This window comes from Miniopterus natalensis, chromosome 19 (genome assembly GCF_054644295.1).
Source record: "Miniopterus natalensis isolate mMinNat1 chromosome 19, mMinNat1.hap1, whole genome shotgun sequence".
NCBI lineage: Eukaryota > Metazoa > Chordata > Mammalia > Chiroptera > Miniopteridae > Miniopterus > Miniopterus natalensis.
The window spans coordinates 4,193,622-4,214,160 of NC_142099.1; the positions used below are offsets into that span (position 1 = coordinate 4,193,622).

At 47.4% G+C, this 20,539-nt stretch overlaps 1 protein-coding gene across 1 annotated transcript in view; it reads left to right on the forward strand.

Moving 5' to 3' along the window:
• The window catches only part of NTNG1 (netrin G1), a 197,384-nt gene that overhangs the window by 89,180 nt on the left and 87,665 nt on the right, over positions 1-20,539 (forward strand). Inside the window, exon 3 of the mRNA XM_087828145.1 lies at positions 6,216-6,856. Coding sequence (XP_087684271.1) covers positions 6,216-6,856 — 641 coding nt within the window. The remainder of the gene's footprint in view (positions 1-6,215; positions 6,857-20,539) is intronic.

The following is a 20,539-nucleotide window of genomic DNA, read 5'->3' on the forward strand; positions in this document are numbered from 1 at the left end:
TATTCTCAGAGCGGCCGTATATCCCAAACTCAAATTTGGGACGCGTGCTCTGACACATACACAAGTACTTTTGTCATAGCGGCTTCAGAATATCTCCGGTTGGGACAATCCCTTAATATTCAGGCTACATTGTTCCCCCCCGTGGCCACCCCATGTGCCAATGAACAGGGCAGGTTACAGGTTAGACTGCACTGCCATTGGTAGAGATTGCTGCCTTTTATGTCCAAAAAACACGCTGCCTTGTGGGTTGTTCCTGTCTGAGGGACACAGTTTATCCCCACAGCCGTGCTCATCAAGACCCGTCGGTATTCTCGGTGCTGACACTTGCCCTTCAGGCTTCTGGAACAGATGTGCGCCAGCTGGGACTGTGCTTCCCGCCGGCTCTGACTCCCCTGTGCTCCCGAATGCCAGTAAGAAAGCTCTACGACCCGAAGGGCACCTGAGCACGACCCAAGGACATCAGCTCCCAGACTCCGAGTGTCTGAGTGTCTTCAGAATCGTCCTGAGGGAGGTGCCCTCTCGTCCTAGAGCCGAGCAAGAATCCAGGAGCGGACAGGACCTGGGGAAGGGAGGAGAGACTGAGAAGTTCCAGGAAGGGGCTGGGGTAAGGGTCCCTCCCACCTAAAATGACACCCCGTGTGGGCTCGCGTAGAGCACGCCCATGCCCTTTCTCGGGCATGAACTTTTTACTTCCTCCCAAACTCTAAGGGTCCCCGCAAGACCCGCAACCAGCGGAGCTGAGGGCAGCGGCAGCTCGTCCCGGGCGTGCGCCTGATCCCGTCTGCAAGGCCCCGGGTTCTCCGACCTCCCAGTGAGCTAACCGCGCCCGCCTTGGCTCATGCTGTCCTGTATCGTCTCTAGGAAGGAGCCAAAGCAGACCCGCCGGGCTCCCTCCTGCTGCTGCTTCCACCCTCAGTCCCACTCTCAGAGTCACCTGGACTCCTCTCGTGGAGTCTACCACGCGCTTCCCCCTTTCACAGCCTGGCGCTGGCACTGGCACTGGCGCGGCTTAGTGAGGTCAGCGTGCAGGTCGGGTGTGCTGTCTGAAGGCCACTTACCAATGAAACGGGCAAGGGCTAAGTGCCAGACGCAAATGGGTGTGAGCAGCTCTGCCGCAGTTTTTCACAGTTGGTGGAAGTGTGACCCCAGATGCTTCCACAGACACGTGTAGGTACACGCACGCCTGCTTGGCACGTAACTCACAGGGCCGCGGCGAAGCCTCCCGTGAGAGTCCCCTGCGTGTCCAACCGTCATTCCCAACCGCTTGCCGAGGAGAAGGCCAGGAAGGGCGAGTTCAACGAAGCAGGAGCCCCAGGCACCGCGTTCCTACAGCTTACCCAGGATTCTCTTTCCTTTTTTAACCGAAGGGTCTAGCGGATCTTAGGTGGACGGATTTTTTTTATTTTTTTTCAAAGTTGTGACTTGTCAGGAGAAAGGCACTGCCATCAGTAGAAACAATAAAAGCACGTCTCAAAATTTATTTATCCCTCTAAGTTCCGAAAGCACACTCGGAGGGAGTAACACCGTCCTCCACTCCGGCCACAGAGTGCTGATTGCAAACTAACTTCAGCTCTCCCGGAGGGGAACTATTAAGGTTATTTTAAAAATGAAATTAAACATCACGGTCTTCTTCCTCTTTTGCGTTGCTATAAGGACATTTAGCAGCCATCCCTGGTGAATGACTTGGGCATCTCTTAACGGTGTCGATATTATCAGCACAGGCATAAAATACATTCTGCTCTGTCCATAGGTGTCAGTTCAGCGTCTTTTGCTTGTAGGACTTAAGATCTATTTTAGGCTGCCTGCCGGCTACAAAATAATTACTTAAACTTGCTAATGCCCGAATCTGTGGGATTTAGCAGCAAGAAGTTCTTTGCTTTCCCGGGCAGGGGGGGGAGTTATTTTTCTTATAGAAATTTCTTTGTTGGTGGCATTAGAGAGGATTAAGGTGGGGTTGAAGTACTCGAGAATGTAATTAATCTAATCCCTTTAACAGCAATTGTTTTCATACTGATAATTCTCCCGAACAACAGTAAAACAGACGACAGCCTTGTGAAGTATTGACACTAGGTATCTTAGCATAAGAACCTCTCCTCTGTCTTTCTTTTTCTATAGAAGGGTAACATTTTTGGCTTCTTTGGCAGCCTCTCTCTCTCTTTCTTTCCCTCCCTCTCACCTAAAATGCAAGCATGCTTCTCAGGGGACCAGAATAACATTCTTTTGTACTGCTAATTTTCTCTCAATGTCATCGTCTCTCAGTTAAGTTCATGGCCATCAAGTCATTAATCTCTTAAACGAGTATGAATAGGAAATAAGAACAGTTCCACTGATTTCTTTCTTTCTTCCTTGTATCCACAGTCATTTGGTTCAGATTCTCATGTGAACTGATTTGTTTACTCATCAATTTCAATAAATTGTTATGCTGTTGAAATTACCACCAAGAGGAGGAAAGTCAGACGGGAGGGCGAAGCTGTCCTTCTGGTCAACCTCCAGAAACTGGGAATTGTCCTTAACCTGCTCAAATATGACACTATCCAGGGGAGACTTTCTGCGACTTCTCAACATAAAATTACAACCAGAACCCCTCCTCCAATGCCACTCTCCCCTTTAATAGGCTTTCTTTTTCCCCAGAGCATGTAACATTATAAAATATTATGCATTTGTTTACTTGGTGCATCTCCCCCAACTAAGATGGATGCGCTGCCAAAAGCAAGGACTCAGATATGTGTCTCTGGAGCCAAGACAAGGGCCTTAAATATAGTGCTATAGGAGGCAATCAATAATTATCAAATACAGTAGGCAATTATCGAACGCATGAAGCTCTTCTCTTATTTTTCCGGTGCCTAAAGCAGAGCAGGGACAGTGTCTCCTGGTCCTGGCATGCATTTCTATGGCTGACAACTTGATGTAAATGTGAGCATTCACCCTGAGCCCGCTGTCCCGCTGAGCCCCAGCAGAAGTGTCCCTGTGGCCAAAAGCAGGGACCGAGTGCTTTATGCGGGCATGTCTTCATTAAAGGGCTAACATTTGGGTTGTGTGGCGCGTGTTTGGCATCCACACGTCTACCATTTTAAGAGTAGTATTGCCTGGTCATTGTGGCTCGGTGGTCACCAGTTCGATTCCCAGTCAGGGCACATGCCCGGATTGCAGGCTCAGTCCCCAGTGGGGGGTGTGCAGGAGGCAGCCAGTTGATGTTTCTGTTTCTCTCTCCTTTTCATTTTCTCTCTCTAAAATCAATAAAACTTTTTTTTTTTTTTAAGAGTGGCACAGAGCAGAGAATCACAACCGGGACACTCGCTATGTGCTCTAGAAATAGGGGTTGCTAAAACAGAAAGGGGGCCCATGGTCAGATAACCTTCTGAAACTAGGTATTACATGAAGTTGAGGAAAGTTGAACTTCATGGCGTCTCAGATGTATAATCATGCTCATTAGGGCTCCTTAGCCTAAGGCTTTAGGCTGTGTTTCCCAAACTCATTTGAACTTAGACCCTTCCTCTTGTACCAGCCAACCCTGCTCTAAGGCTGGGTTGTGTCCTAGGGAGCCCGTGGACCTGAGAGTTGAACAGGCCAGGCCAGGTGCAGGAGAAGGTTCTAGCTCTGCCCCTTACTGACCTGACCTTGTTATGTGACCTTGGGCAAGTTACTGGGCACTTGTCTGTATCTCAGCTTCCCATTCTGTGAAGTTAGGGATGAAAAAGATGACCCAGGATAATGTAGGTCAAGTGCCTGACCCACAGAGCCAGCTAACTAGTGGTGATTGCCAACACCTTTGATTGACTCTAGGAAGGAATGCTGGTTGGACAGACATCCTCAAGTATATTTTCTGAGACAGGCTTGCTAGTGTTGCTCTGCTCCCAGAATCACTCTGCCGTGTCTCCTCCTGTGCTTTATACCCTCTCCCCACCTGAGAAGCTCCGCGCATCTGTGCTGAAGTGGAAGAAATGCTTTCTTTCAGCACAACTTGCTACAAACGTCTGGTGACTCCCCGAGGGTGTCCCGCAGCACGGACATCCTGTGTTCCCATACTCTTGACCTCAGATGAAGATGCCTTCGTCCAAGGGAAGGTGGTGGCATCCAAGCTAATGATCATGCAGATGGCTACATGCTGATCTGTTCTGAAGGGACTGTGTTTTTGCAGTAAATCTCCAATGAAGGTGTGATTTGTGTAAATCTGACCCCTTGCAGTAAAATGTGCATTTACATATATTTAGAATTTATAAATCCCGACAGATTCCACGATATTTATAGCCCTCCATAAAAATCCTTCGCCTGTTTGCGAAGTTCTGCATTTGGCTCTCTGGTGTGCTGGAGAGAGTTTAAATAATAATAAATTTGGTGATTTATTCCACCTGGAACAGAAACTTATTTCCCCCTCTTGGCTCATTTTGAAGGGGACACTATAAATAGTGCCACAGACGCTGGGATCAGGAATAGGGAATTGAAATTCGAGAGGGAAGTACAGAAACATTTCCATTATCACTGATGCCTTGAATGTATTTTTGAACCAGTTCTGTTCCTCAAATAACGCCTTCTCTCCTTTCTCCTGCCCCATCTCAATTATGCGTGAGCCCCCCAAACCTGTTGCCAGCTTTAGGATTCGGTTGCATTAATGGGGGAGAAAGAGCAAATGGATTAGCGGACTGGGTAGCGGAAAGTGGCCCCTGGGGAGGCCAGAGCAACTCTCCGACGCTCATCTCACATTTCACAGGCGTCAGCAGGTAACTGAGCATCAATGTCTAAAGTGTAAATTTGTTATTTGAGACCCAGCTCATGCATCTTGCAGGTTTGATGACAAGCTCTCAGTTCATGAAAAAGGGGAAAAAAAACGAATCTAATTGCAATTACTAGAGACAACCTAAGGGCAGTGTCCGAGGGTCAGTTCTTTCACCCATCTGTGCTTATCGCAGGATCAGCGAGAAACACCTGCAGGATTGGCTCCAAAGGACACCACTTGTTTTCTTAAACACAAAATAAACAAAAATCAGGGAGCCGGTTGTGTGTGGTAGAGTCTCCCGATGAAAGCCGAGAGCAGCCGTTTAGTGCAACATGAATGGTGCTGTCACTTGTCCTGGTAGAAGGAGGGGACTGATGAGCATTTGGCTCCTTGTGTGATTGGACTGGAAGGAAGCAGCCTTCGTGAGATGGGAAACAACAGTCATGATTCGCGTCCGGGGACAGCTGCCCGTGGCCGCGCAGAGCGACATGTCCGTGGTTCCCTGGCTCTTGGCGACACCTTCCCTGTGTTAGGCACTGGAGTTTCCTGTTGTGATGAGCTGGGGCCCACCCGGCCCGAGCCTTTCCCGAGCAATCCCCTTGCCTCTGGCTGATGGGGCGGCAGGTGCTTGGACCGCGCCCCAGAGCCCCCAGCAGAGCACATTCTGACAGTCGGTGGTGAGCGAAGTCAATGTTTTAAATGCAGGCTCTAGGAAGCGGGGACCCAGATAAAGATGATGGATCTGAGGCAAAGCAAGGAGAAGACCGATGTCGCGTGGGGGTGTTGTTTCTCAAACAGGACACAGGTATCTACGGTTCATTGCTAGTTCCAAAGCTTTGCCTGAAAAACGGCTTTTTAAAGAACTGCGCTCTTGAGGCCCGTCCTTGAGGCCTGGAAGAATCTCCTTGCTTTTGCTATAGCATCTTTCTAAGAGGCCGCAGGGTATTGAGCAGTTAGACAGTCGCTCGGTGTCTTTGGTGCTTTGGGACCACATTATGGGTCTAACACATATGGGATAAATAAACTGTTTTTATTCCTTAAAACCCGTGGAAGGAAACCAGACTAGAAAATTAGCATATGTCCTATTTTTTTTTATTTTTTTTTAAGTGATTCAATAGGAGACTCCAATTAGGCAAATAAAAAATGATTACTGCAGCCCAGCCAGTGTGGCTCAGTGGTTGAGCCTTGACCCGGGAACCAAGAGGTCAGCAGTTCGATTCCTGCTCAGAGCACATGCCCGGGGTGCTGGCTCGATCCCCAGTAGGGGGCGTGCAAGAGGCAGATCCATGAGTTTCTCTCTCTCCGATGTTTCTCTCTCTCTCCCTCTCCCTTCCTCTCTCGCTAAAAATCAATAAAAACATATTTTTTAAAAAATGAAAATGATCACTGCCAACGGGTTTTTCCCCTTCCTCTCTTTCCTGGCCTCGTACTCAGCAGCAGCTCTGAGACCAGCCGTGTGTCCTGCCCCTGTTTTGATGAACCCTCCGTGTTTTCTCCACAGGGCAACCCCTACATGTGCAATAACGAGTGTGACGCGAGCACCCCCGAGCTGGCGCACCCCCCCGAGCTGATGTTCGACTTTGAAGGGAGACATCCGTCCACCTTTTGGCAGTCGGCTACCTGGAAGGACTACCCCAAGCCTCTCCAGGTGAACATCACCCTGTCTTGGAGCAAAACCATCGAGCTCACGGACAACATAGTGATCACCTTCGAATCGGGGCGCCCCGACCAGATGATCTTGGAGAAATCTCTGGATTACGGGCAAACGTGGCAGCCCTACCAGTACTACGCCACGGACTGCTTGGACGCCTTCCACATGGACCCCAAGTCCGTGAAGGATTTGTCGCAGCACACGGTCCTCGAGATCATCTGCACCGAGGAGTACTCCACGGGCTACACCACCAACAGCAAGATCATCCACTTCGAGATCAAAGACAGGTTCGCGTTTTTTGCTGGACCCTGGCTGCGGAACATGGCTTCGCTCTACGGCCAGCTGGACACGACCAAGAAGCTCCGCGATTTCTTCACCGTCACGGACCTGAGGATCCGGCTGCTGCGGCCGGCCGTCGGGGAGATCTTCGTGGACGAGCTGCACCTGGCGCGCTACTTCTACGCGATCTCGGACATCAAGGTGCATGGCAGGTAAGAGGGCCCGGCCCAGGCCGGCGATGGGTGTGCTCAGAGAAAACGCCAGGGTGGCGGCCCCGGAGCTGTAGAATGATATTTGTCACTTTCTGCGGCAACGTATTCTCAGGGACACCAGCCTGGAGGTAGGTTCTGAGGCACCCGAGACCCTCCTTACTTAGCAGTAATTCGTGATCCCAGACTTGCTCTCACCAGACCTGCACCTGGTGGGATTTCTCAGCATTTAAGCAAAAGGGGGAAAGAACATCTTAGAAAAGGAACTGGAAACCGAGAAATGCATCTTTCTGTAGTTTTCAAATGCAAGAGAGGGTTTCAGCATGGTCCAACTCTCTATGTTTTTAAGTTATTGCACAAAACCCCTGAAAATGAAAGCTGTATTTCTTTCAGTGTATTAAATCAGAACCAAAAGCATTTAGGGAAAACAAGTGCATTTGTTAAAAAGCGGCAAGCTGTATTTTTCAGGTTTTGGGATGCTATTGTCTTAAAAAGATATGGTGCCATTTCAAATATGGACCCGAGTCAGGCTCCCTTCATTCTTCCGGGTCAGTTATAGATGGACCAGAGTTTAGACATTAACGGTCACAGTCAGGCATACCTTTGGTTTTGATAATGTGCCTGCCAGAGACACAGTTGAGCAAGTTACCAAGAATTTTGAAGATGTTTAAATGAAAAAACTTCAATCAGTAGAACCAGAACCACCAAAGTAGAGATTTTTCAACCCGATTTTGAAGCGCGGGAGGTTACTGAAATAACCAACTTGTGGCGGTTGGAATGAGGCATATGAGTTGGGAAAGCTAAAGATGAGTGGGGGATACAGCAAAATGGAAGAGGGGGGAAGCAAATCCAGGCAGCAACCATTCTGAAAATGCCAAGATAGTTTTAAATCGGAATATATGAAGATAAGGCTATAAACAGTGCCTGAGTCATGGAGGTTTAATTAAGTAATCACACGATTTAAACAGATAAGGCAGGATTTATTAACGCATCCAGCATTCCTTAGGGCAGCCCAATCCTCCGCAGCCGGAGAAACGTTGAGGCCCCCTGGCCCCTGGAGCGCTGTCTCAGCCCATCTTCGGTCACAGGGCTGTTATGTTTGTGCACCAGGAGGAGAGGCCGCCGCTGTGGAGGGAAGGGCCAGAGCGGGCCGCTAGTGAGCATACGGGTTCCGCGGTGGACAGGACAGTCCATGAATTAGCAGGGCACCCCGGGGAACAGTATGAAGCTGTTACCTTAAAAAGGGGTTGCTGTTTATGATAAAATGTAGCCGCTGTGTCCATGAACATCTTAGCAGAAGATGATTGGTTTCCAGTATCTTATTCTTGGGGACTAGAATATGTAAAAATAACTGACGTCGACACTATTAACAATAGCATTCCACAACAAAGCAACAAGTATTCTGCTCCTCTACAGAATAAATGTCAAACTTAATAAGCTGAGACTTGAACTTGGATCCCAGTGTGACCGACATTGGTAGGTAGAGTTCTCTAGGCCAGTTTCCTTGTGGTTCCAGAAGTCCTTAGTCTAAGCCAAGGGCCTTGTAGCCCAGCTTCCCCAGATACTCTCTTGTGAAGGCGATCTTGTGAAGCTTTGGGGTTGGGAACTAGCGATTGTTGGGGCATATTTCTTGTATGGCCTATTCATTTTTGTTTCCTCCGATTATTTTTAAAAGACTGTAAATATACTTGAAAGCTACAGGCATTTTATGCATTCTCCACTGGGGTCAGACATATTATCCCCTGCAGATGGCATGTTAGAAATGCAAAATCCCACCAGATCTACCTCTTTTCGCTTACCCCTCACCCTGGTAGCGCCTTCCAACTGCACGTCAGCGGTTCCGAGGAGCTTGGAGGAGCCCGCTCCCTTCCCTAGGTCTCACCTCCACCGTCTTTTCCTGTCCACCAGTCAGCTGTCAGCCGGTGAGGTAGCAGCTGGGCAGGAGAGAAAGGTGCAGTGGAGGTGAGCCCCTTCAGTGAGGTCCCCCTCTGTCGCCGCCAAACTCTTGTCCAAATTCTTCAGGGCAAAACTGATGTTGGCGGGTACCGTGCTAGGCACCAGATGGCTGGGGTATTTTTAGTCTTGGGGGAAAGACTAAAGAAGCAAGGCCCGGTGGCTCGGGCGTGTCTCCAGCTTCTAAGTTATATAAGGAACGCGGATCTCAGATCTTTCGGCACTGAAGCTGATAGACGATTCACCCTTGAACATCTCAGCCTGGTGTGTCTGTTTCTTAGACAGCGCATCGTCTACGGGAGCGTTGAACGCGAATTGATGAGCTTGAAAATCAAGTTCTAAAGGTTCCTTTACGAGAATAGCAAAAATAGAAACTTCCCATCAGCGACTCCTCCCTCCATTCCTGGGGTGATTGAGCCATTTAACGAGCTTTCCGTGTCTGGGTGTGATCCTGATGATGGTCGTTTTCTGCCTGTCACTCGCCCCCACCCCCACCGTAGCGTGGGAACTGGCGTGAGTTGTTTGGGGCCAGTAGGGAACTTGACACAGAATAGTGGGCAGAGAAGACAAGATTTTTCACCTTGAGATATTAAGCTGTGCAGCGAAAACAGTTGGAGAGTCTTTGAGTTGACAGACCATGAATTCCAGCTCTTTATTTCTTGTGTGCAAGTGAACTTGGCGTTTATGTTTCATACTGGCTGGTTTTGTTTGGTGTAAAGAATGATGTTTTGATGGTCATAAGACGAAGGTCGCGTCCAGGTTCTTTTTAGCACGGGACACGTCTGATAACTGTTTTCGCTGGCGACAAATCCTGTGGTCCCATCGGAAACATCCCAGCCCCCTTTGGCTACTTGCTTGGTTTTCTGCCACTTCCTCCCTCTCGTCGTGTGTTTATTAAGATCGCGGAGGGAAAAGATGGCTGTTGGCCATCTCGGTGCCTCCGTGGTCCTCACATTGCTCAGTCAACTTAATAATCTTCAGGGACTAATTGTGACTTATGGATGTCCTCCTTCAGTAAATCAGGGTGATTTTCTCTAATGAATAATAGACGAGTGCTGTGTGCCAGCACCTTAATTAAAGAGCGCCTCTCTCAGTCTTGATCTCATTTTAATTTACAGGGTAATACTACAATAATATCACTAATGGAAGGTACATTAAAGGACATCAAGTAGCATTAACTGTATTAAATTATGGTACTTGTGTTAATTAACTGCCAAAGCAAGATGGTTCTAATGGCCAGAAAGGTCGTCTAATGCATAAATAAAATCTACCCAAATGAGAGGTGAGGGGAGAAATGGAGAGGAGATGTTTGTTCCGAACATCTTTTTGTACAGACAGGGAGTTAAACTCATGGGCTGTTAAATATAAGGTCCAAAATGTTTTCTTAGTCATACATGGAAAGTTTTGATTTTGTAGTGTTTCTGTTTCCTTTTAAGGAGTCCATAATTTAATTGAAAAGTTGAACATTGCGTCTGTCCGATGCATTGATTTTATAGAACACAAACTCAACCTTATTTATTGTTTCTTTGAGGTGAGTAGTTTCAAGGAAGCGATGTGATTTACTGTAATAATTGTTCAATCAGGAAGACAAATGAACATTCAGTGATATACTCACCTATTTGTAAGGCGTGCCATTAGCAGTGGGTCTAGGTCTGGATTCAGACACAAAATAAAAGAAATTCTTTTTCAACCTCAAAAACTGTAGGACAGAATTGTAAGGACTTTTCTCAGTGGCCTAGAAAACTCTAACCCGCATCTCTATTACTTGCCTTGCTACACAATATCCCTAAACATAATTATCAGTAATTTTTCTCACTGGCATTCACTATGTTGTGCCCTTTGCAGCGCCTACCCCAGCCCTTTACAGGTAGTTGGCAGTCGGTTACTATTTGCAGAACTGCCTGCCGTCTGTGCCTCCATGGTTCGTCTCCGAGAAAGGAGCTGGGGGCACTAGCACAGAAGCTCCACTTACACTTTTTAGCGCTGCCCTAGCTCAGGACCACCCCGTTCCTATCTCATCCTGGGACCTGGAAAGGCCCAGGGACAGAGCCACTCTAACTGGGCCCAAGGGGAGAGAGTCCCCTGCACTCTCACCCTCAGAAGGAACCAGATATGTTCTAAATCCTCACTGTTTGAATGTCACCACCTTGATATGTGCTGTAATCAGGACAAAGAGAGGTTGAAATTCACTTTCTTGAATCAAGGCTTTCTGATGGTTAACGGGGAAATATGTGACCTTAGGTAAGCAAGAACACGGGGGGCAGCTGCAAAGTATAAACACAGTAGGGAATTCCCACCTCTTCTCAAATAGTTTGGGGAAAATCATGTAACACACTAGTGATCTGAGGATGACCAAGGCTCCCAGTCCCCCTGCAAGTTTGCTGAGTGTCTCTCCCGGCCACGATTTGAGTGGACCTATCAAGGCACTGACTCGCCACCTCTCATGCGAGAGGCACAAAGCACTGAGCCTGGCGTTTGTTCACTAATCCCAGTGAGTCCTGATTCTTGAAGTTGGATTTTGCTGCTGCTCAACAGATTCTGCTTTTATAACACCTTCCTGCTGTCACCAGTAAATGCTCCTCCACCCGGGGCCAGACGCCGGGTTAGACAGGGGTGTGACATTTACTTGGTGTCTTGAAATATGTGCTTTAGAACACCAGACAGCCAGGGCAGAACGGGTGTTTTAGGGGGACCGGTTATGCTTAAGAAGAACGCACTCATGGCAAGGAACTCTCCAGGTAGTGGAAAGAGGTGAGTAGACAGAACCTGGGAGATGGCCTCCTAGCATCTCCAGGAAGCACTGAAGGACGCTTACCTTTTGACCTCTGGAGTCCCCCATGCCATAGGAAATGTAAAAATTCGATGGGTTCAGCATGTCAGCTAAGTGCAGGAGGGGTGCTTTCTAAGGCAGTGGTGTGAGAGGCTGTCCCAGCAGGGCTGTGTTGACCGAGGAGATGCAGGTGGAGACCAGGAGGGCTGGGCCATTGCTTACTTGCGGAGCACCTGGAGCTCCAAGTCCTGATGCTCAATTGGAGAGTCCAGAAGAGCTCCCCAAATTCCACAGAAGCCATCATAACTGCAGGGTTTGAGATTCGCTTCCCCACCAATAGGACTTGGTGGACCCATCAGATTTTAAGGAAAGAAGGGCTGAAGGAAAGACATTAGTTGGAATCCGAGTGGAAGGTCCACTTAAGGATTTGGAAACACTGCTCTGGTGTCGCAGAAAGAAGTCTGGGTTGGAAATACGCAAGTTTGGATATTATCTCCTTGCATGTGATGGTTGAAATTTAGGGAGTGGATGACATCAGTGTGATAGGGTTCTTTTCCCATATAATCATAAATGACTGTGGTCATTTGTGGAACATTTGTGGAACTCTGTGGACTACTGTCATTGAAGAGGTAATTTCTGAAGGAAATTGAGAAATGATCTGGGAAAGAGGAGGAACTCAGAAGAGGGGAATGAGTTAAGTGACTTCTAACAGCCCCATGAATATTTAAGTAGTAATCCTTCACACCTGCATAGCACTCAGGTCATAGGGTTCCAGTCAGGGAGCTTCTTTCCATTAATCCCCACTAGAGACTTTGTGAGGTAGTTGTTGTTTGGCCTCATTTTACAGGTGAGAAAACTGAGGACCTGAAAAGTTCCATGACTTTTTTAAAAACCCCACACATACTAAAGTGATAAAATCACACGTTAATTACAAACCCTGTGCTTTCTCATTATGTTCTTATAGCCACACGAGCCTGACACGAGCTCAGTACACACAGGAGGCCCAGAATTCCCAGCGGCGCCATCGTTCAATAGCGCCCATGAGCCAGTAAGTCCGGTCGCTCTGCTCGTCTCAGAAGCTCTGGGAGTCGCCCTCTCCTTGACTTTGGGCTCAGGATTTTACTATATCAGGTTGCCGTGTGTTTATCTGAACGCCTTCTCTCATTTTCACCAACTTTATCATGTGTTGTTGGGCTGATTTGTCGTATTGTGCCAGGCCTAGGTGTTTTGCGGCTAGAATAAAATTGTGATGATAGCTCCTCACTTTATGAGGGGAGAAATAAACAAATAAATGAAGTTTTTTCAGTATTAATTTTTTATCATATTTTCCCATAAATCTTTACTACAAACAACTACTTTTGCTTCATGGGCATCACCAAACAGTAAAACAAGCCACAGATGTTCATGGATCAACTTGGAAATGGCCAACTACCTTAGTGTATTTCAAGAACGTTTATCTCTTAATCGAAGGCAATCTTCTTTTTGAATTTTCTCACATTAGGCTATATACTCTTTTCTGGAACTATATTGACCATAAGTGTCTGCCTCTTTCATACAACAAAGTTTTGTAAATTTTGAAGTCAATGATTCTATCCCCCGAGTCTTTCTTTTTCCAAGTTAAATGGACATTTAAGTATTCTACCATCCAGAATTTTTACATTTAATTTCCACTTCTTTTAAAAGGTGAATGAAGTTCTGTAAATAGGAGTATTCAAATGGAAAGCCTAGTAGCCATAATTAAAAATAAAGTAAAAACACAAGCATTGCTACTTAACTCCAATGGAAACACTTAGAATAAAGATTTATGGCGTGAACCCATTTTAAGTGGACAACTGAGGGCCATTCTGATTTTGGAGCATATTTTTTTACATCCTTAAGTATTTCTTGAATTAAAAAGAGAAAAATATGCATAAGCAGCTCATTTCCCTCTGAGGTTTGCACCATTGTAAGGAGAGAATGTACCTAATAATTCCTCCAATTAAATCATGAACTTCGTTAGTGTGCAGAAAAACAACCCAGTTTTAGAGCTTGTCTCTGTGTCCTTGATTCCCAGGCGCCATCGATTTTTTAAACTAGTGGGTCATTAAAGGAAAGATGTCTCCTCCTTAAGAAACATGGGGATACTTAGGCAAAACACCACATCATAGAAAAGCGAAATAATTGCCTACCTCACTTAACTTCACATTTGTAGAGGAGGCGAGTCCAGCCACATCTACAGGCCCAACGGGAAACAGAGGTGCCCTTGGCTCTTCTAACTTCTGCAGCTGTGTTTTTGACCTGAGTTCAGTGGTTGGCATCTTTGGAAGGTCTTGGTGTTTTTTGTCCCGAGGATCAGAGCTATTTCCCGGCATAAGGAGGTCGTGCATTGGTTGACATTCAGTGTAAGCGTTTTTGTGGAGCTCTTTGACCACTGGCTCATTCGAATGGGACCATTCCCACTTGATCTGCAAATACAATACGAAATGCATGAAGGACAAGGGTGTTATTGTCATATTTTGATTATGAGGAGAGATGGGTTGATGTCATTGCAGTGCAGGTCTGTGTGCCAGTTCAGTCAGCCCCCCTGAGAACTAAACGTGTTCGTTTAACTAGAACTAGCTGCACCGCATGTACACTCGTGATGGCTATTTCTACCTCTTTTCTATCGGTAACAAAATTGTATCTAAACGAGGGCAATCGGTGGCAAAGGGAGAAAGGAAAATGTTTCAATTACTTATGTTTTGGACAAGAATTGTGTTTCTGAACTTCCCTTGAAAACCGTTGAATGAATGGGTGGAGGTGTTAAGTAGGTGATGCAGGAGCCTTACAGACCCGCCGGCCCCCAGATCCCGGTCCAGAGTGCGATAGAATTAGGGCAGCGACTGTCAGCTCATTCGTGCTGACGGGTGGCTGAGACAACGGGTCCTGTGCTCGGAGTGGGGAGAGGACAGAGAACAAAAGCATCAGGATCTCAAAATCATTATTAGTTTCATTTTAGAGGGAAACTTTGGCCAGAAGTCAGAATCGGTTTTAGCTCCAGCTGTGCTGATGCCCCCGGGAGCTCAGAGTCAGTCCCGCCCACACTGGGCCCAGCCTCCGGTCCCCAAAACAGGCGGGTGATACTGGGGTTGGGGTTGTACTGGGTTAGGGTTGTACTGGGTTGGGGTTGTACTGGGTTAGGGTTGTACTGGGTTGGGGTTGTACTGGGTTAGGGTTGTACTGGGTTGGGGTTGTACTGGGTTGGGGTTGTACTGGGTTAGGGTTGTACTGGGTTGGGGTTGTACTGGGTTGGGGTTGTACTGGGTTAGGGTTGTACTGGGTTAGGGTTGTACTGGGTTGGGGTTGTACTGGGTTGGGGTTGTACTGGGGTTGGGGTTGTACTGGGGTTGGGGTTGTACTGGGTTGGGGTTGTACTGGATTGGGGTTGTACTGGGGTTGGGGTTGTACTGGGTTGGGGTTGTACTGGGTTGGGGTTGTACTGGGGTTGGGGTTGTACTGGGTTGGGGTTGTACTGGGTTGGGGTTGTACTGGGTTGGGGTTGTACTGGGGTTGGGGTTGTACTGGGTTGGGGTTGTACTGGGTTGGGGTTGTACTGGGGTTGGGGTTGTACTGGGTTGGGGTTGTACTAGGTTGGGGTTGTACTGGGTTGGGGTTGTACTGTGGGGTTGTACGGGGTTAGCGTTTCCCGAATTCCGCTCCCTGCCAAGGCCGCGGCGCTCAGATACACTTGGGGGAAGTGTTGTTTGCAGTATCTTCTTCTAGGAGAGTCACAACATATATATGAGCCTAAGCGATGCCCAACAGTAAAGAAACGCTTCCATTTTATTTAAGCAGAGCCTCCCAAACTTACTTAGCCAAAAACACCGATGAATACCGCCGAAGAATTAGCATGAACAGGACGCTCCTGGGATAGCAGCATTCCTTCAGTCGCCAGTATCTTGGACCCTTCATATGACATCAGGAAATAAAGCATCTCGCGTGTGTGTGTGTGTGTGTGTGTGTGTGTGTGTGTGTGTGTGAATTATTTGTACTGCTAAGAATAGATTGACATTTCACAGCAAGGTCCAATTTTAGCTACCATCCTCCCGATATTGTTACTACGCCGGGTGAAATAAAACGAGACTGTCTTAGGGAAAGGCTAGCCCCGACAGGGAATACCTTTCTTTTTTTAACCGTTGCTCTTCTTTTCTGAGCCTTGGGGAATCCTGTACACTTAAGAGTGATAGGAAATTAAGCACTGCATTGGACTAGATGGGGAATATTTTTTGTTTTGTTTTTAAGCTGGAGAAATTGTGATGGAAGAGTCAGCAGAGATGTGAAAAATGAAATGCCAGGCGACTCAATCTGGTGCATTTTAGAGACACATAGAGACGCCAGAGGCTCTCTATCCCTCTTGAATGTAATCTCTTCAAGCTCTAATTACACGAATAAACTAAGACCATGCATTTAAAGGCAAATGAGATGAACTAATAGTTAATGTATTCTTTCTCATCTTGTTGAAACCACAGGCTGGTCTGAGTTAAATGCAGGCTGCCTTCTCCTTGGCTCCTCGGCAGTGTTAATGAGGAACACGCGAGAGCCCAGTCACACTGAACATAGTCTCCAGCGAAGGGATGTCGCCTCGTCTAGGCACTGCGCTGACGCCCTGGCCGCCTTACCCACTCGGTCTCAGCAGAATATCAGGGAAGTGAAGCTGTTACAACATATGGGTGACATCCACATGTAATTATAGATCTTCCAGTGCCGCTGGGAACAGGGAACAGATGGGGAGAGGGCGGGCCAAGAGATGGAGGGAGGGGGCGTCTCAGGGGTCAGCGATTTGGCGGGATGGGAATAGATGGCATCCTGAACTCCTGTATTGGAATTATATGGGCAGTGTCTAAGCCCAGTAGACAGGGGAGTCATAGCATTGCAGGATTATTTCTTTTAGAACTGGAAAAAAAGCCATGGAATAATTTAATCGAGCTCCCTCTTTTACGGATATGAAAGAAAATGGCTAAATAAATTAGCCAATTAGCCAAGGAAGATCTGTTGCATAAGCAGAATTTAGACCCAGATAGAACTTGTGTTTTACTCACTGATCTGCCCCCAGAGCCCAGAACTGAGCCTGGCACATAGTAGGGTTCAGTACATATTGATTGAGGGAATGGCTGTGCAGTACCCGTTACAAATCTCTGTGCTCTCCCCATTTGCTTCCTATGGCCACTGCAAGGGAATTGGAGCTAAGCCCATTTTTTTTGGTAATGCTTTATCTAATATACCAGAATTGCAAAGCTTTGGGCTTCAACCAACTGTCCAGAGTTAGAGAATAAAATTTATCAGAGTAATACATACGTATTCAGGATAAATGAGTATCACCCTACCTAGGCAAGCATCGTTTCTTTTATTACTTTCTGATTGGTGCTTTTAAGACCAGAAATTGCAACTCATGATTGTTTTCCCCTTTGGGTAAAGAAATGGGCTCCTCTGCTCATCCTCAAGAAATATTTGTAAATAAATAGTAAAATCACAATATCACTGTGTGTCTCAAAGTTGTCTCCAGGTGATACTTGTCTCTTGAGTTCAGCAACTAAGGAGTTAAAAATGTATAAATCCATCTACACCCCTGACTGGCCTTGTTTTTCACACGGGGCCCCATAGCTCACTCCCCAGGGAATGGCTGGAAGGACCCTCATCTCTCCCCAGCCAGTCATGCTGTGTAGACACGGGGCCACTGGAGGAAGGCAGGCACTGTGTCCCCAGCCCCCAGACGCATAGGTGGTGACCAGATCTGCATGGACTTGGGATGGAAACAGTCACCCCCCCCTTATCCACAGGGGATAAGTACCAAGACCCTCCGTGGGTGCCTGAAACCACGGATAGTACTGAACCCTATGAATACTATGTTTTTCCCTATACATACATACCTGCGATAAAGTTTAATTGATAAATTAGGCACAGTAACAGATTAACAACGACTAATAATAAAATAGAGCAATTAAAACAATAGACTGTAATACAAGTTATGTGAATGTTGTCTTTCTCAAAGTATCTTACTGTCCTGTGCTCACCTTCTTGCGATGATGTGAGATGACGCAGGGCCTACAGCGGAGAACTTCCACTTTTTCACTTAGAGGAAGCACTCTGCGGCTTCTCTTTGGCAAATCCAAACTGCCAGCATCACCGCTCTTGCACCTTGGGGCCATCATTAAGTAAAATTAGGGTCACCTGAACACAAGCACTGAGCTACAGCCACAGCCTATTTGATAGCTAACGTGGCCGCTAAGGGGCGGGGAGCGTGTACCCGTGGGGACACTGGACGGAGAGAGGACTCACATCCCGCTGGACAGGGCCGGATGAGGCGAGATTTCACCAGGCTGCTCAGAATGGCACGCAATTGAAAACTTGCGAATTGTTTCTTTCTGGAATTCTCCATGTACTGTTTTCAGACCACGGTGGATCACACAGAAAGCAAAACCGTGTCTAAATGGGGAGGCTACTGTCCCTGCCTCACCCCCCTTTCGAGAATTTTGAAAAATGCCAAAATGCCATAGAAATCAATGTAAGCACGCAAATGTTCCGTGCTCGCCACTCCCTGGCAGCGCGCAGGTGGCGAGGGCTGCAAAGGTGGGACGCCGCGGTCCCTGTCCTCGGGCCGCTCCCGTCTGGATGGGCTGATAGACATTTCACAAGGTAAATCATAAAGCGATGGGATCTGTGCGGCGACGGGGACATGCGCGGGGTTGCCATGGTAACAGCCGGGCGGTGGGGGGAGGAAGACCTCTGGGATGCAGGAGGCTTTCCGAAGGACCTTTTGATGGTCTGTCCTTCATCAAGGTTATTTCCGAACACTTACTTCCGTGTGTTAGGTTGAACCAGACAAAATTGTTTTTATTAATCAGTTCAAATTGTTGAATCTTATCTAATGATTGAAGACGTCTCGTGCCCTGTCTGACTGCTAGCGCTCCCTCAGACGCGTTTGTGTGGCTCTTCTCCCTACTGTCGTAGGCTTGCCCGGGAAGTGCACGCACAGGTGAGTTGGCTCCAGACGCACAGAAATATTGAGGAAAACGTGGGCTTGCAAGAGCTCACGTTGTTTAATCAGACTGAACGACAGGCTCAGTTTTCAATAAAAGTTAATCCTGTTTTCATTAAACATAAATGTTATTTGTGGAAAACAAGAGTCCTGCAGAAACACAAGGGTATCTCTCAGGGTTACACATTTCATATTTGCTTAGCATTGATGAGTCCCAACCAAGAGGCTTCTTTGCAATGTGATTATTTGCCCCTTTCCTCGATACTGATCATTCTATTAGATTTCGCTGCTAACAACAGCCTATATAAAGATGCCAGTAGTATTTTCCTTCCAAAATAAGATGCCAGAGGAACTCACACGCCACAGTTGCGTCTTTGATACAGACGAAAAGAAGACAAATATTAAGCTGAGGCATGGGTTTGTTAACCAGCCCTGGTTTCCATGGCGAGGCCGCAGGGGGAGGCTCGGAGCGGGTCGAGCTCGGTTCCCGTCCCAGCTCCTCCACTTGCTACTTGACAGACTCGGAAAAATTACATAACTTAAAAATAGCTCAGAGTCTCAGTCCCCTCACCGATAAAATGCAACCCGTGTACCCGCGTGGATGAGTTATTTTAAATACTATTCATGTAGACAAAATTCAAGTGCATGCTAAATAAATGTTGGTTATCATTATGAGCCCAGGAATGGTCGTCTGCCATTGAATAGACTCCAAAAGCAGTTTTTCTTTGTTTTCAGTTATTTTTTTATTGGCCTCGCTACAGCATGCTGGCCCTGTCAATATTAACCATTAGTGTTACTTCTACCGGTTCCTCTTCTCCATGCCGCTGGGCCGAGTTTATATTTCTACTAATACGTAACCCACGCTCTATTGTACCTTCATTCAGTCACTTCTGTTATCTGTCTGAATTGTTTCCTCTCCCTCTGAAGACTTCAGCGGGTTCAGTTTGTCGTTACCGTATTTCTAGGGTTCTTCGTTGGTCGAAATCCCCATGAAAATGAGAGCTGGGCATTGCAAGAAGGCCAGAGCCCATTTTTCTAAGCTCGGTGCCCGGAGTTCTGGAGAAATGCAGGCCTCTCGCCCAGTTTCCCCGGGGGCAGACGTGCGGGTGTCCCGCCGATGATGGATGGCCTGCTCTGACATTTTGCATGGAGGGCCCTTGGGAAAGACAACCGTAGTTATGAAAGATTCATTGTTTCATCTCACATCCTAACCCTGTCACCTTGACACGCGGTGACAGAATCATAATGTCCACTGACCCTGATGGTCAGCCAAAAGCACAAGAAAATGTCTCGGGATCACTGAGACAGAGGAGGGGTTGGGACTCTTTTCTATGCAGTCGCAGTGCCATTCGAGCTCTGCCTTCCCTCTGGCCTCAGGGAATCGGCTCTGGGAAGAAAAAGCCGCTGGGCCGCGGAGGGTCAGGGTCGCCGGCTGAGAAGCACGCTGGGTTCAGAGAGGACCCGGGGGCCGGGAGGGAATTGGAGCCGAGGGTCAGCGGGGAAGGAAAATGAGCGAGCTGGCTCCAGCGGGCCACCGGGAGAGGAAGAGTGACACGGAAGAATTCCGTATTAGGAAATGGCTTTCAGAACCAATTACAATTAGACGCTCTGTAAAGCATAGTTTTTTGGTTAGTAGCCTTATTTCATCTCTGTTATATATTGAGTATGTTCTGTTTTCAAGGCAAAGTGGAATTCTTAGAATAAGCGTTCAAGCGCTAGCTGGTTTGGCTCAGTGGTTAGAGCGTCGGCCCCACAACTGAAGGGTCCCGGGTTCAATTCCGACCAAGGGCACATACCTCGGTTGCAGGCTCGATCCCCAGCCCCAGTCAGGGTGCATGCTGGAGGCAACCAATCGATGTGTGTCTCTCACACTGACGTCTCTCTCTCTCTCTCTCCCCCCTTCCACTCTCTTTGAAAAGCAATGGAAAAAGTATCCTCAGGTGAAGATTTAAAAAAATTAAAAATAAAT